We start from the raw sequence: 17888 nt of genomic DNA, 5'->3' as shown, positions 1-17888 counted from the left end.
CAAGTCTTATAGATGTTACCTTCAGTATTTTGCTTATATTTGACCCTTCCTCAAATGAAATCAGGATAATAATACCTGCCTGACTTCATAGGATTTTTGTGAAGATCAGATTAAATATGAGAATATTTTCTCAATACTGTACAATGCTATATATGTGTAAAATTTTATCGTTAGTCTGTTGGCTAAGAATAGTAATTTAAAGAAAAGAACTTAATAAAGACTGCTATGGGCCATCAGAGATATGAACTGAAGTCATTACTATAATTCTTGAACATTCTTTGCATACCTGTATGAACACCCATGGCATCAACATTTTCCATACTACAGACGGTGACACAGTTGTCATCAGCATCTCGGACTACTTCATATTCTATTTCTTTCCAACCTGTCACTGACCTCTCCACCAGAATCTGGTTGGTCATAGCAAAGGCCTGGAAATAGATGAGAAAAGAATAAGGAAAGGCACTTTAAAAAATGTTAAACATGGATATTTGGCAAAATTCCCTGGCCTAAAACCTGGTCAGCACTGAAGTCTCAGCCTAGTCTCCATCCTCTCTGTGCTCCAGAAGTCACGATGTGTCAGAAAATCAGTGAGGTGCCAGGAATAGCATCCCACAGTGAATATGCTTGATTTACATTATTGAGGCTTGCCATTCAAAGTGCTGATATGACATTAAATCAAACCAATTTAGGAAAAAGAGAAAATAATTGAGCAATCAGGCAAAGAGAAATGAAATTATTTCAGCAGCTAGGCTTCTGTGAAACCAGAAAATGTGATAAGTGTGAATAAATATGGAAAAATAAGTCTAAAGACTCTGGCTTTCTCTAAAATAGCTGAGGGTGCTTTGTACAGTGACACACACAATAAAAGCCAGTTGATGTTGATGAGGAGAAGAAAGGAGATGATGATGGTTGTAAACAGTTAGCCAAGACGGCATACGAAACTGGGGAATTAGAAGAATCATATGCGACCATTATTATGGTTAATCACTGCCTAAGTGCTTAAATACTCTGAGTCATATATCATGTATGCCTGATTAAACAGATATGAATTACTATAATTATCATTTCATATTTACCCACCAGTACCCACCAGTGGGGAGATTACTGAACCCAAAATATACAAGAGGCAGTCTTTGACCTTAAGACATTTTAGTGGCTGAAAATCCACAACAGAAATGTCCCTATGTCTCATAATATATTTGACTTGCCATGGCAGTGAAAGGAAGAGAAAGCAATTGGGGAAAGTAGTTTGAATATTTTCAAATTGTTAGCACGCAGTGTAATGAAATAGTAACTCACTAGAAGTTTTTCTGTAACGTGTGTCAACGCTAATTTTATAACCTCGTTCAACATCACAGGCTCCAGCATGTGCAACTGAAAATATAACACATTTGTCCCCACAGCTGCCCATGATGAGGTTTTCAAAGCGGTTAGGAAACTCTGCAGCCAGTGCGGACAGTTTAATAATGATGAATTTGTCTTTAGGATTGCCTACTAAACGAAGAAATCTGGGAAACGAAGGGTATGAAGTTGGGAAAGCTTTTTGAATTCTAACGGCGTAGACTGGATATTGGGGCACAAGGACAATTAAGATCATCTTCTCCTGTTGCCTCAGCTTCTTTTTTTTCTTTGAAGTCTTAGATTTTATACAAAAAAAAATTAGCTTAGGGACCTGGAGGAGTTAACGCAGAGTCTAACGGTGCTAAACGTAATCTCAAGAGAGTAAGAGATGCTTAGGATAGAGCGATACAAGTCATTGTCCTCAAGGGAAGAGCTGGCTTTTCAACAAAGAGGACCATTTGATGGCTATTGATTATTTCAGAGGGATATAAATAATCAAAAACTATCCCATTCCAAAGTTCTCTTCATTGTAAACATTTTTAGACAATTCAGTATTCAGAATGGTTTTATATACTGTAAAAAATATATTTTTAGTAGAAAATAAGTACATATTGTCACTATTGGCAGTAACAACGAGATTGCCAATATTAAAACGTTGGGAACATCTAATATGCTAGAAGAAAAAGAATCTTATACTTCCATAAACATGTTTTTTCTTTAAATACATGATTCAGAAGTCCAGAGTGGAAACAAGAAACATTTATATTAGACATATTTCTCTTTTTCTGGTTTGTTTTGGTAACTTTAGAAAAATTAAATCCAAGTTGTTGACATGTGAGGTTGTCATTATAGTTATGTAAATAGTTATTTAAATATATTTAATTTTATTTATCTGTTCTCAAAATCCTATGTCAGCAATTCAAGGGCCACATTTTGTTTCACTCCAACAAGTAAGTAATGATAAAGCTCTAAGCTGTGCTTGAGCTATTTACTCAGAATGCCCCAAAATAGCCCTCAGATTCATTTCGTTGAGGGCATGTAAGTTATACAGGCCTCTCGGCTGCACACACCTTCATTTATTCAATAAACAATTATCAAGCCCCAGCATCGCCAGGCACTGTTCTATTCTGTGGGAATAGAGTGTAAGCAAAACTCTACTTTCATGGAGCACATTTTCTGTGTTAATCTCTAATTTATTTTCTTGTAGCGCATCTTAATTTTCTCAAGATTTTCCCTTTAACACTTAAGAAAACACTTTATAGGAAAGTGATTTTGAGATAAAATAAATTATAAACATTCAAATCTCACTTTTGCTTATGTGTGTGTGGCAGTTGGTGGAGAGCTCACTCATTTATGTTACTAAAAGGTTTATACTGTATATATTTAAACCACTAAATCTGAGGTAAAGCTAAACCACTCCATGTGTTTTGTTTCACTTACTGGCTGTCATCCATGTCATATAATTTCAAAAGATAATGGAGAAATGGGAGATTATATTCCAAGGGTTTTTTTAACCACTAAAATATATTTTGGCATTATGAGTGTTTTGGAGCAGATTTTGAAGCAGAGGAAGACGGAACTGGATTGACTTCCTAGCGTTGAAATCAATAGACAGTACAGTAAAGATGGATGTTTAGGTAAAGTGAGCATCAGTTTACCCGGGACTGTCTGGGTTAACGTTGAGTTCCAGTGTAAATAATCGTACCATATTTCTCTTTCAAAGGTGTTGTCTCTTGGACAACGCTTTTAGAGAACATGACAGTGATTTAATAAGCAGAGAGAAGGCTGTTTCTCATCTGTAGAACGTTCTTCAGTTGAAAAGGCATATCAAGTCAGTTTTCTTGGTTGGTAAGAATTTGGGCTGTGAACATACATACTTTTGTGCTGAGGTCCAGTAAGGTCTCCTTGTCAGGACAGAGGCCTGAGCCTAACCCACCCAGGGCATAGGCAGAACGGATCATCACAGGGTAGCCGATGGTGTCTGCCGCCTTCAGTGCATCCTCAGTCTGTCAAGAACGAGGACTCGGAGTGTTAAAAGCTGACCACACTAGCAGAAAAGATCATACCGAGAGAGACTGGCACTTCAGATAAATCAGTGTATTTATGGAGAAGGACTATGGAAATGTTCTATTATTCCCTCATGTCCTTCTGAGAAACAAGCATTGTTTTACAAATTTTAAGTAAAATTCTAGGATTCTTTTTTTAACATACAGGAAAGGCCTTTTTTTATCCCTTTGTGGTAAATTTTATTTTGCCGTGTAAAAAATAAGGTGATGGCGAAAGCTGAAATAATCATTATTAATTTGAGAATGCAAGTCATATTGAATTTTTAAATTCAGTTTAAAAGTCTTCATCACTTAATGAAACAAAGTTTTCCACTGCTGAAACTAACTTGGTGTTACTACAATAAACCATTAGGAATACTATATAGAAAAAGATTTTTCATTTTTCAAGTGTAGTCAGAGAGTAGTCCCGGAAGCCTGGAATTTTTTTTTTAACTTACAAACTACAACATATGGTGGCTATATTTTTCTGTCATGGAATATTATTACACTACCAATGGGAATGTAATTACACCTTTCCCATATGCCTGCTTCTCCTCGTGAGGAAGCAAGGACATAATTAAACCTGGCAACGAAAGAATAAATGTATGGCAGAAGCTTTCCAAATATTCAGCAGTGCTATCCTGGGATTATTCATGATTGACAGCTGTGCAACACGGCAGGTACTTGATAGCATTCTTTTCTGAAACATCCATAACCCATTTCCAGTTGTCCTAGCAGTACTTGCCTTATCCCTAAGGATCTGCCTATTTCTACAATGGGGCGGCTGCGTCATAAACTGCCTCCAGCACCGCCACTCCACTGACTATGCCTGAAATCAGGAATAAAGTCAGAGGCAAAAACAGACATACAGCAAGCTGACTTTTTCCTGGTGCCTGGTAACCACCTATCCATAGGCGCAGGATACGATGGAAAATGATTAGCAGAAATGCGAAATAATCTGTCCTCCTTAAACATCTAAGCCACAGGTTTCTCAGTCATAAATCTCATTGATTAGATCCAATGACCTTTTTTCCAGATAATTTCATTATTAAATGTTTATTCCCTTCTAACAGGAAAATTTAAATCTAGTCATTTCCCATTTGCAGGTCATTCGCACATACAGGATGTGTGACAGATCCCAGGAAGAAGGTAAAAATGACTTTGGCATTGCAAGTTGGTGTGGTTTTTAATTTTAATTCAAGGGATTTGCGATTCAGTAGCATTTCAATCACTGATAAACCACTTTATCTCTGGGCTTACGCTTCTCTTCTTAAAATAAAATATTAATACCTATTGCTAACATTTCAGCATTGAACGCTGCAATTAATACACAATGTCTCTGAGGCACTAACACATTTCTGGAAGAACACATACACAAGTATAATAATTTAAGTATTATTTTTAGGCATGACAAACCATTCTCCCCACAATGCAAGGCAAATAATGGCCTTATTTCTCCAGAACAAAGGTTCCTTACTGATTCTACAGCAAAGCTTGGAGCAATCCTTTCATTAATCTCATTTAGTTTGTCCGAGAACAACTGCCTGTCTTCTGTGGCCATAATGGACTCAACCGAGGTCCCCAGGACTTTCACGCCATACTCCTTGAGCACACCTCTCTTGAATAGTTCCACTCCTACAGAAGAAGCAAATATAATCAGTTTTTAAAATCTCAAACTCTTATGTCTTCTTTAATAGAACTTGTTTTTAAATCTCAAAATTAACTCCAAGAAGCAGTACAGTCCACAATGGAGTTATACAGGCGGTCGATAAAAATTTGAAATAAAAATTCTGAAGACATTCAAACAAAATATTTTCTGATATGATGTTACTTATATTACCATCTTCTTCAAATGATTTTTATGATCCTCATTAATAAAAATCATAGGATCACAGTGAGCCTTAAGATTTTAGTATATATCCTTTCCTTTTAAGGTCCATTCCTACGAGACTCTCATTTAAATAATTCCAGTGATACGGCTTTCTGTCTTTGTTAAAAATCATTACAATTCTCTGTGTTTCCACAACTTGCCATCTAACTTTGTCTACGTCTTTTATATTTGACATACCAATTACATCACCAACTGCTTACCCCAAATAGCTAACGAGATTCTCACTCATGATCTAGCGCCAAAGGTTCAAAGCGTTTTAAAGGAGACAGAGCATTGGACTCAGCGGATGCATGAAGGGGCGGGAGAAGACTGACAAACGCTGCAGACAGCATAAGACACATGAGAGCCCAGAGCACTCAATCAATGTGAATTCTCATCTTTCATTCATAATAGTTCTCAAAGTTTCAGTGGTAACAGAGAAAAGCAAGATCCCAGGATGGAGGAGGGAGACCCAGGAAATCTACATGGCCGCCCTGGAGCAATACAGCAAAAGGTGTCTTTTTGTGCCTCAGCTGTCCTGTGAAATAAACAAGTAATATCCATCATATGACATTTTCAGGTGGCTGTTTGCTAACTGCTTCCTCCCAGATTTGAGTGAAGCTTTTATGAACACACAGAGCACAATTGTGAGATGGGGTCAAACAAAAATATTATACATAAGTGTATGGGCCAAAACTCTAAAATTAAACTTAAAAGAACTCACCACAGTTCAAAGCTGTCTGGCCACCCATGCCTAGAATTAACCCATCTGGCCGTTCTGCCTTGATGACCTCTGTGACAAACTGAGGGGTGATGGGGAGAAAGTAGACAGTATCTGCCTGCTTTATTCCCACCTCATTGGTCTGCACTGATGCAATATTTGGGTTCATCAGGACAGTTTTGACATTTTCTTCCTGAAAGAAACAAAATATATGCCGAATCTGAATACATGGTCAAAAGAAGAGAATGACCATATTTGAATGAAGAGTACTATTGGATAACAAAGCTTTCAAGTTAATCTGTGGGCTGTAGAGATCAGTAATAGCATTAGTGAATGGGAGGTAAAGGGAGACAAATATTTGGTGAGAAGAAAGAAGAAATTGCTTGAAAATACAACTATCTAAAAAGAACTGGCTGCCTCATGAGGTTCACCCTGAATTCCTTGCCTCTGGAGGGATCAAGCAAAGCTGGAGATGACTTCTACAGAATTTGACTAGACACCACAGTACTACTGAACTTTACAGCTCAATGAACCTTAAAAGAATAAAATAGTCCCCACACTTTTAAATGACTAAAATATAAAATGAAACAAGAGGCAACATCCAAGCTTCTTTCCTTTCTAATGTCTGTCAGAGAGCAACACTGAGTGCACATTTAAAATGCAGGGTAACGTATTCCCTTCTTGCTGGAGGCACTGAAAGCCTTCTGCTGGTTTCCATTTTTTTTAATATTTTCAAGTCTGCGCTTTAACAAAAAGCATTATACAACTGTTTATACATATAACATAGAAAGAAAATGACCATATGGCAAAAAGTAAAATAAACGTGAGTGTGTGTGAACGTATCCATGGGCTTACCTTGTTCCTGACATCTAGAGAGACCTCCAAAACAATTCTTCACGTAGGCTACTAAGGATAATAGCTTTCTAAACCAGCAAAATGCACATTTTTGTGTATTAGACACTTAGCAAAATAATTATCATGAAATATGGCCAGATGGTGCTTATTATTCTACCTATTAGCATGTCAATTTTGAACTCTTCTAAAAAGTCAGCAAGATATCAGATGAAAGTATAGAAATCATCCTTGAAAGCCCTACATATCCTTGAGGGAGGATCTGAATGAAAAATTAAATGTGTTTCACACTACTTTAAATTCAAGTAGTGCCTTAAAACTGGTAATGTACTTTTTCACTAATCTGTATGATTGTTATACCAAGACTATGAGAGAAATTTCTACCTTACAGATGAAGAAATTGAGATTCAATAAGGTTTCCAAAGATCGTACAGCTGATTAGTGCCAAAATTAGGACTCAAATCCAAGTCTTGTGACTCAAGTCCTATGCCCTTTCCTCAATATGAGTCATCTCTCAAGATTTTAATGAACTGTTCTAAAAGAGTCTGATTAACAAAATATCGAACAGATACACACATATAAGCAAATGCATTTAAAATGTGAGTTGGAATTTAAATAGAGTCCAAACTGAGAACACGTCCTCAACAGAAGTTATAGATCTCACTATCATAGATAAATAACTACAGATTTAGGCATATTTGTTTTTTCCTGAATGTGCTGTACAATGACTATAGCTACTTTTATAAATCAAATTATACAGGAACAGTTCCCATAAATGCATGTGATGAGTGCCCATGCATTTTAAAACTTAGAAATCATTTCAAGCCGTTTTGATAAATTTTAAATTATTTTTTTCTAATGTAGTTCTGGCTACAGAACATAAATAATCTAATTCTTCTTAGATATTTAGCTCATAAATTCATCTCTATTAACCTCCTAATTAATCACAATACTATATCTAATAATTGGTATTCTTCAGTTAAAATATACAACTTCACCTAATGGACGTAAAGCACATAAAAAATAGAAGCTGTAGAGGCTGGTCCAGTGGCGTAGTGGTTAAGTTCACACACTCTGCTTCAGCAGCCTGGGGTTTATGGGTTTGGATCCCAGGCACAGACCTATGCACTGCTCACCAAGTCATGCTGTGGAGGTAAACCAATACAAAATAGAGGAAGATGGGCGTGGATGTGAGCTCAGGGACAATCTTCCTCAAGCAAAAAGAGGAAGATTGGCACAGAGGTTAGCTAGGGGCCAATCTCCCTCATCAAAAAAAATGCAAGTTATGAAAATATTAATTCTATATAAAACAACCAAATAAGATAAAAAAAAATTGTATGCTAGTTAAGCGCATTCTAAACCTTGAACACTTTTAGATTGTGTTCTAACCAATCTAAACCACTGGACTTCCACTAATTATCTAAAAATAAATTGAATCATAATACAATGAAGTAAGGCATACTTTGAAAATGTGCATGAAATAATACGTGTGCACGTACGTGTGCACCCATGCATGCATGGAGAGAACTATTCAATAAAAACAAATGGGCAGAAGAGGAAGGGGCTGCATTCCACCTATTTTCAACAGATATCTGTCAGGTGAAAATCTTCGTATATAGAATACTGAATAAAGCAAAAAGAAAAAAGAGAAAGATTTTGGCCAACTGTTTTCTGTGTTTGTTGTCCTGGTCTCCTGATGCCTTTCTTTCACCCAGCCAGGTCTCTGATGAATTGTTTTACAGCGCAAAGCCTGAGGCAAGGCCACAGAGAGCTCACATTGCCTCTGGATGGCCTGATTATCACCAAAATGGGGAATAAATGGGAACTAGCCAGGGAAATAAAGACACCAAAGAGAAGCCATTTAGCTCCTCAATGGAAATACCTTACTACCTTACATGTACAGTGGAATTTTTCTAATGGTTTATTTTACTGTGAGGGTAAAGGAGAGGTAAGGGGTAAGGGTTGGAGAGATCACGAGAGACTTTGAAGAAACAGGGAGGGAGTTCTTCCCAACTTCGGTATCGAATCCTCTTTTCCATTTGAAAATCCAGCCATACCATCTTGGTAGGTCCATCCAGTCCAAGTCACAGGCCAGGGACTTTGGTCCCCTAGTGACAGGTAATAACTTCTAAAGCTTCTAAAGCAGGTGTGGTTGCCTTTGCTCCCCCAACTGGATCTTCTCTTGTCAACCACAGAGATGCCTGAAGCATCCTGTAGAACATGGGAAGATGCCCAAATTCCATCCTTCACACAAAAGACAAGTGGATTTTAAAAGCTCACTACCTCAAAAGGAATGAGCAACATCTATAAATGCAGCTTTATATGTTTTCAATATAAATAGGTGAGAACATAGATGATTTTGGAGGCCAATCTATCCTTCTTAATTTGCAGGTGTGAACCTTTGAGAAAGTTAAAAATCTTGTCTGTGATCAAACTTTCTTTAATATAAGATGCGTAAGGAACAGTTAAGGAAATTAATTATAGTGACTTTGAAAAGAGGTAGTGTCATAAATCTAAATTGTAAAGTACTAATTAGACTCATTACAGGGAGTATATTAATTCTTGCAAAGATCATATTCTCTCACCTTCATGGCTTTTACAGCTTGTGATCCCGAGTAATCAAATTCACCTGCCTGACCAATGGACAGGCCTCCTGATCCCAGGATAAGGACTTTGGAAACCTGTAAGCAATAAGAAAATGACATTGCTTTTATTATTAAGATGGAGACATGAGGCATTTTCAAGAGTGGGGAAGACAAATTATATTGTCTGAGTTTATGTGGTGATTTAGAGTACAATGTTTAGAAAACTATAATATATGAGTAAAAAGACTAACAAGTTAAACATCTCCAATTTCAAAGCAATTTCTAAAGATCGTGCAGTTTTTTTCTCTTCAGTAAAAAGTTTTTGGAAGAGGTCTACATTTTATTTAAACATATATAAACATCTAAAAATAATTATATAAATATATATAAATTCATACATCATTGTAAATATATACATCTATATGTGTATATGAATACATATATATTATTTTTAGATAAGAATCTCCTTAAAATTTAATTAACTAAATTAAATATTCCACAGGTTTTCTCTGGACAAAGGATCAGCATAAATACAAGTGAGCCTCAAGGCTTTCCCTAACCAATGAAGACAGAAGTCAGGAGGTGAGGCGACATGGTATGCCTTCATATTTACATTTCGCCTTTACAGTTCAGCGCCAGAAATATTTACAGAAAATACAATAAGAAGAAGATCATGTCTTGGCAACATAACGGAAATTCATACAAAATTGTTTGTACTATTTCAAACAAGTAATGATACTGCTTATTTTCCAGCCACAACCGCCAAGACCTTCAGAAGAGAGAGATATTCTTGGTCACTGAGACAGACCATGACCTGGGAAACTTGGTTTGTTTCAACAAATAGTTATTGAGCACCTACTCTATGCAAGGCACTGGGGGATCCCAAATTATGCCTTTTCCCACACCGTTTATAAAAAGAAAAGCATCTGAAGAACATGTGTTAACACTGAGAAAAACACTACATGGTACCTGGATTCTTTAGCTACCAGGAAGCCACAGTTTGCTCCCACACTGAGTGGATGGATTACCTTTAATCTCTCCATTTTAGGAAAAGAAGCTATCATGGAAATCCTCGAAACAGTCCATCTAACTCAACTCATCATTTCATGTAAACATATGATATGATGTAAACATATCATTTCATATAAACATTTACATTTCATGTAAACGTCATTTCACATAAACAACTTATTTCACATAAACATATTATACATAAAGTATGTGTATATATACTTGAAAATAACACATATATCCTTCTAAAGCTTATATAATAAAGGTATGGGTATGTGTGTGGCTTAACTATGACAGCAATGGGTAGAAACCTTGTCTAGTAACACACACATTCAAACAAATAAGGATTCAAGGCTTATGCTACATTAATCCTTATCCATTTGCTTTTAGAGGTAAAATGATGTTATTCCATTCATGATGTTAAATAATAATTCTTCTTTGTTGTTGTTAGTGCCACCAAGTCGATTCTGACTCCTAGAGTCCCTGTGTACAGCAGAGCAGAACCCTGCCTGGTCTTTTCTCACCATCCTCTTACCTTCCGGCGCTCTATCAGACAATGTTCCACTGCTATTCATAGAGTTTTTATGGCCAATTTTTTCAGAAGCAGGTGGCCAGGTCCTTCTTCCTGGTCTGTCTAGTCTGGAAGCTCTGCTGAAACCTGTCCACCATGGGTGACCCTGCTCATATTTGAAATCTCAGTGGCATAACTTGCAGCATCACAGCCACACGCAGCCACCACAGTGTGACAACCAACAGAAGGTGATTTGGTTCCCTGACCGGGAAATGAACCCAGACTGAGGAAGTGAGAGCACTGAGTATTAACCACTAAACAACCAATTCTATCATCTACAATGATTCTGTAGTCTGAACTGTATCTCAAGCTTACATAGGGCTATAGTTTATTAAGTAATGGGAACTATATCAAATTCTAAATTAAATTAAACACTATTCTTTATTAAATTATTTTATGACAAATATTCTAGAAGAAGTGAACTTTAAAAGGTATGATTTTAAGTCAAAACATGAAAAGTGTAATGAACATCATCAAGAACAGATCAAAAATTAGATGCTAAAATGATGGATGTTTACAATATTACCAATCATCTTTCATAGACATTAAAATGGTTTACATAATTCACTAAAAAAAATCATCACGTGATAGAGAAAATCCAAAATACATAAACCAAAAGGAAGGCTACAAAGACTGACCTCAACTCTAGACGCGACCAGCGCCGGCTTCGGTAGAACGGATGTAATGGTGGTACCTTTCCCCTTCTTTATCAGTGAGAAAAAGGAATCAAACAGGTACTAGAAAGACATAACCAGCTGGTCAGAAGCTTCAAAACCCATGAGGCTGCCACATGAAATACAGTGCACTCAGTTAAATCTGAACCTCAGAGAAGCAACTAATAGTATTTTAGGATAGTATTCCTATGCAATATTTGGTTTTTGCCAACTATGGCAAAACTATTTACTAGTGTAAGAATCAGATCAAATAAACACTTCTAACTGGTTACTTCAAATCCTATCAAAATAAACTTTTCAAATTGAACAGTTCAAATAATGCCTTCTGAGAATGTCAAGTTTTCAACCCCTTAATTATGAATCTTATTCTTCTTCTAAATAAAATTCTAGTTATGCAAAAAAAATTGAAACCATATTATTTATACATCCTAAAATTAGAAATAACTGGATTTTAAAAATTTCTATCAGCTCTAAAAATATCTCTAAAGATTATTGTTAAGTTTTACCAATGAATTTACTTGTTGTTGCACTAGACATGACAAATTTCAAAAAGATACTCATTTTGCTACCATTTGGCAGGACAAAAAAAAGGATTAAGTGATACGGGATATTATATGCCTTAATTTCAATGTTCCTAATCTGAAGTACTAATATAGGAAAATAATTTAAATTTTAAAAAAGTATTCAGCATGCATTAAGCGATATGTGCATGTAACTAAATTTTATTTATGAGTTTCATCATGGGTTGGTAATGTTATACTGTTTTTGGCTATTAAGAACCATTATTTCCTAATAATATTAAAGCAACAAAATACAAATATCTGAAAAGGCAATTCAGTGATGAGGAAGTAGGGTTGACAGAGGGAAAATTCTTATATTCCTCCTCGTTTTACCAAGTGTCTCTTCTGAGAGTATCTGCTGACAAGGAGGAATTGACAGCATTAGGCCTGGAGGCCCCAGGATGGGGGTGAGAGTAATCGCACCAGACTGAGGGTCACAGCAAGCTCTTGTTTGGAAAGATGTCCTTAGCACTGAATCAAGAGCTCACAGAAAAAAGCAAAACTCTTTGAATTAAAAATAAAACTCCTCCAAGCAGTCCCTGTGGTTCCTTTCTGAAGCCATCTGACTCATAAGCACGTGCACGCGTGCCCTCTCCCCTCCCCCACGCGCCTTCTTCCTTCTGCTGTTTGTTCTCTTCATCCCGACACAAGCAGTTGCCATAGGGATTTTTGTGAAGTCACAGATGGGGGATTAAAATTTCATTTCAGTTATGAGAACAAGAAAGCAAGAGGGAATTCATTTGCATAGTACAATAATTGTAAATTTCAGAACTAAATATATTAGAATAATAAGGACTTAAATAAAAATAGCATCACACTGGGTTTCTTAAGGGCTTTCCCACTTTAAATTTTAAAAAAGATAGAAAGTTTCTCCATGATGTTCATGGGGAAATTTTAATACAAAATGTGTCTTATCAGAGCCCTCTTCTTGAGAATGTTCTGTATCCAGATGATCTGGGGTGATTATTTTGGTTTCTTGAGTTTTCACATAAATGCATTTCTGATTTGAAAAAAAGAATGTAAGTATTTAATAGGCCTCATCCTTCTGGCATACCTCAGTGTCTCTTGGCCCTGGGCTGACCTCTGGGTGGAACTGCACACCGAAGAAGGGTTTGCTCTCGTGCATAATGCCCTAAAGGAGTGAGAAACAGAAAGAATTTCCTTTGCTAACAATTCCCAGACTATACATTATTCAGTGGACAATAAAGTTCAAATTTAAACCCTGAGTTAAATGCATAAGAACATTCTCAAAAGTAACAGTACTGTTAAGTAACATAATTGGAGAATATAAGAACTGACGTTATCAGACCATTTTGGTAACAACAGAAAATACACCAACGAAGACTCAGCGAGTGTGACTCCCTTAAGAAAAACAGCTGATTTGGTCTGTAGCCTTTGGTGCCACTCTAGGCTCTGTTCAAATCAAACTCAAATCTTCTCCTTATCTCCAGCTCCTAAATTACTTCTCCAAGGGTCTTCACAAAGACTACTTCAGTGCTAAGCAAGTCCCAGAGACCCCCACAGACTGGGCCCAAACGGATCTGGAACAATTGCTCATTGACAATGAATGTGTAAGACAGGCATTGATTAAAGACTCAAAGAGTGGATCTGAATGAGTCAACCGATGAGAGAATAAGACAGAGAAATTATTTTTTTAAAGCACGGGGCTATGGGAAGTAACCTGTAAAAAGACTTCCTCCACAGACACCCCAAATAGCCTACATAAACAACGGGAAAGCATCTATATAACAGAGTATTGACAGCCCACATTTCTCGTCACCAACTGAACAGGTTTACTGAGAGCACTCACCTCGTTTGTTTGATCATTGATATTCACAAAAAGTGACTTCCAGCCAGTAGGGAGGGTGCTGTCCAGGGCATAGCCATGATTCTGAGCAGTAATGAAAGCCTGCCTATTTGAGATATTCAAAACAGGCTGATTCTGCCCTCTGGAGAGAAAACGAAAACAAGAAGAGGGAAAAGTAAAAGTGAAGAGAAGAATAAGAACGCATTAGTTGCAAAAATTGTGAACAAGAAAAGCCTATTAAAATTCAAAAGTTTCAACTGCTTAGTGAAAATTAGTCTGCGAGAAAAGTCACAGATCGTTAATCCCAATAATTTTAGCAACAAAAGTCAATTCAGGAAGCTTTGTTGTGTGTTAAATATCAGGTCTATTAAACTTCTATAATCGGTTTTAGAAAAGGAGGAATTGCACTCACAACAAAAAGTTAAAAGTTGCTCACTAGCTTAACAGAGACAGACAAACATAACCAACTTATTTTAAGGAGCTATGGTACTTTTACAGCCAGAGGAGAGTTTTGAGGGACAGTAAAGAGATGACCACTCAGTCCTGAATCATTTTGAATTATACTGTATGTGGAAGATGGGCTGTTGGGAAAACTCCATGTTGAATAAATTAACACCATTTGGGGTAAGGAAGTAGAACCATCGAGAGGATCTGAAGATTTCCTGGTTCTTAGGTCACACTAGACTCTTACAATGTCATCAGTGCTCTGAAATCAAGCTTCAATCAGAACAACTTCCCTTGGAATCTCATTTGATTGAGTATTATAACCTCTATTTATGCCAAAGGAAAGAAAATAACTTTAAACTACAGCCAAGTTATCGTTAGAGAAGGCTGCCTTTCAAAAACGCAGTTAACAGAAAACTGTGAACCATGTAATAGTGTGGTTATCTACTTATTCTGAAGAAAATGGCATGTAAGTTCTCTAAGTCTTTGGGGTTTCACTACTAACAGCACTTCAGAGCAGTTTGACCTGCGAACAGAAGCAGAACTGCTTTACCTGTTGGCCATGGGCATCTTGTAGGTTTTGGCACCAGCTGCCAATCCTGTTATTAAATTTCCTGTACTGATTCCAAACAGTGGCTCCTTGCGATCACTCTCCAAAACCTAAATCAGGGAGAACTTTCATTAACCCAGAAGTACAGTGCCAAAAATCGCTGCCTCTGAGGAATAAAATGAAGTATCCTTTTTTTTTGCTTAATTAACAAGGTAAAAAGAATAGTAATCAAATAAAAAGCTAGATTATAAATAAGGACGTGATTGACGAATTTGTAGCATTAGAATTCAATAAAATGTACTTAGCATTCAGACTAAACTAAATCTAATTAGTATTTCTTTAGAGACTTGAAGGTCTCATAGTCCTAGGGTCATGGCGAGGATCATGAGTCATCATTTCCCAGGTGTACAGAAAGACACGTTTGGAGATTGGACTCCAGCTCCCTTAACTCGAGGACACGATCCCAGTTACTCTGCCTGAAGAAAGACTCTTTTTCTTCTCCCTCTTTGTTGGTTCCTTCTACACAATATCTGTGCTGACAATGTCACAGAGGTCACATAGGAGTCCTAAAATTACCTGAATAAATAAACCTATAACAGCCTTTTCAGCACTGTAGAGCAGACCCCCTCCACCTCACACACAGATACACACTACCCCCAAGTTCACTGCACCTTTTTGACGTTCTGAATTAGTGGCTGTGCAAGAGCCGGGTTCCCAGGCCCTCCAGCAATTAAAAGCCCATCATACTCCATGTTGGTGAAATCGTGATTCCAAGGAACTAAATGCACTTCAGCTCCTCGCTGGAAAAGAAACACCAAATCAAATTAATAACTTTTCTCTTTGCTATAGTATAACTTTGCTAGACCTACTCTTGACTCTCCCTGAAGGGAAGGGAAAAATAGTACATGATTCAAATAAATAATGCTGAGCAACAAATTCTTTGGTGGCTCATTGCATTTCGGGTGATGTAAATGGAGCCAATGGTCAATAGAAAGTGGAGGAACAACACTATGAAAGTTTTGATCCTGTAAACGTAGGTAACACACTGTCCTGCACCTCGGAGTTTTCAGAGCCTACGGGCTTCCTGACTGGGCGAATGGGGAGAGGTCATCATCACTAGCTACGTGAGAGAATTGCAAACAAGATAGATCCATTTGCTGCAAAATTTAAGTTGGTCCACCTCTCACCTTTTTCTATTTTGCCTTTTCTGTCTGACTAAAGCTTAATTAGCCTTCTTTCCTAGGGTTTGCTCATATTACCTATAATACGCATATTCTGATGGAAAAATTAGAACTCTTTTATATAAAAGTGGATAGGAGTAAGTCTTTCACAGTTTCTCTAGAAGCATTTCCTGAACAAGGATTTGAGAGCAAGAAGTTTATTTGGAAGGGGTTCCAAGAAATACCAATAGGAAGCTTCACCTTGAGACACCCAATAAAGTATGCATGATCAAGCAGTTACCACTAGAGACCACCAGATCTCCAGCCCACTGGGTAACTCTGAGAGCCAGTGTAGAATATCCACCCTAAAGAAGCCTAGCCACGGGGCAAAGGAGCTGGAGCATTATACATTGACCCTCTCTAGCCATTGGTTGGGGCTGCTGTGGGGATCATTAATTCTATGGCATTTCCTACCTGCCAGCATGCTCCAACCAACCAAAGAGAGCCCTCAAGCAAGGAGATGCAGAGGCATGCAACTGGAAGATGGGCAAAATGCCTTCAAATGGTAAAACAAGAGGGAGGTATGGATAGGCCATCGACAGTATCTGCTACTGAAGAGTCTATGCACATTTTCCTTAATAAAATTGACCAGGATTTGAAATCATCATTTGAATATTGCTGATATTCTCTAACAAAGAGAGGATGAATTGAAGAATTTTCCTGTGCCCATGCCTATTTGATATTATGCAAATCTGTGTGTGCGTGTGTGTGTGAAACAAGAGACACAGACAGAGAGACAGAAAGAGAATGGAAGAGGGAAGGAGAAGGAGAAATGCTGAAAAACAAATTTAAGAAAACGTTGTGACAATGGTTACATTCTCCTTAAGGATTTTTAAGGTTTAACTTTAACCAGTGTCTAAGATTTGATATAGAGCAATGTGAAAGTTTGTGCTACATCAGGACAGGGCCCCTCCAAACATGTGGTGCATGATGAATGCAGCCCTATGGAGCAGTTCTCCCTCTGACTCTAGCTTTTTGGTCATCTCTAAACCCCAAGAAAGTGACCATGACATGTCTCACCGCGTCAGTCAGTAAGTGAGAAGAACAGTCATCATTTTCTTCTCTGTTTTTGTGGATTTTGAGGGGCTTTTTTTAAATATAGTAGCCTACATCTCTAATTTTAACAGGGATAAATGTGTTATTCTGTAGATCAAAGGCAACAAGAAGAGAGTAGATCCCCTGACATTCTGAGAGAGCGCACGAGCTTTCTCTGAAACAGAGGCAATCAGCTTACCACTAAGGATCAACATGACAAACCCTCACCTTTGAGACCAAACAAATCACTCACCTTTACGAGCAAGCGGATCACATTGTTTTTGATGCCACAGTCCACAGCTACCACTTTGGTGGGGTTTCCTTTGCCATACACCTTGACATCCTGCCATTTTAAAAACCAGAGAGTGAGAGGGAAGTTCCAGCTATGAGCAACACACTAACATGATCAACACATCTGAGGATGCTTTGCACTTGGATTAGTAGCAGATTGATTGCTAACTACTAGCGAGTGACTTGCAGTTAACAATCAATTTGTAAGACAGGCACAGCAAGTGCCACAAACTGTATCTTTTTTATGAGAAAAAAGCACTTTGCTGTTTTATATAAAATGTTGATTACAGTAATAACAATGATCCCTA

General features: G+C 37.3%; 1 protein-coding gene across 1 annotated transcript in view; it reads right to left on the bottom strand.

Annotated features, from left to right (window-relative positions):
* CPS1 (carbamoyl-phosphate synthase 1) overlaps nucleotides 1–17888 on the bottom strand; it is a 117197-nt gene that overhangs the window by 65467 nt on the left and 33842 nt on the right. The window contains exons 7-17 of the mRNA XM_001914709.6: nucleotides 17543–17632; nucleotides 15706–15834; nucleotides 15038–15144; nucleotides 14044–14182; nucleotides 13288–13365; nucleotides 11638–11736; nucleotides 9418–9513; nucleotides 5984–6173; nucleotides 4867–5024; nucleotides 3222–3350; nucleotides 287–431 (exon numbers count right to left, since the gene is read on the bottom strand). Of these exons, the coding sequence (XP_001914744.1) occupies nucleotides 287–431; nucleotides 3222–3350; nucleotides 4867–5024; nucleotides 5984–6173; nucleotides 9418–9513; nucleotides 11638–11736; nucleotides 13288–13365; nucleotides 14044–14182; nucleotides 15038–15144; nucleotides 15706–15834; nucleotides 17543–17632 (1360 nt within the window). The remainder of the gene's footprint in view (nucleotides 1–286; nucleotides 432–3221; nucleotides 3351–4866; nucleotides 5025–5983; nucleotides 6174–9417; nucleotides 9514–11637; nucleotides 11737–13287; nucleotides 13366–14043; nucleotides 14183–15037; nucleotides 15145–15705; nucleotides 15835–17542; nucleotides 17633–17888) is intronic.

Source organism: Equus caballus, chromosome 6 (assembly GCF_041296265.1).
Source record: "Equus caballus isolate H_3958 breed thoroughbred chromosome 6, TB-T2T, whole genome shotgun sequence".
In the NCBI taxonomy this organism is placed as follows: Eukaryota; Metazoa; Chordata; class Mammalia; order Perissodactyla; family Equidae; genus Equus; species Equus caballus.
The sequence above is the reverse complement of the archived record's forward strand: the minus strand, read 5'-3'. Positions and strand labels throughout refer to the sequence as shown.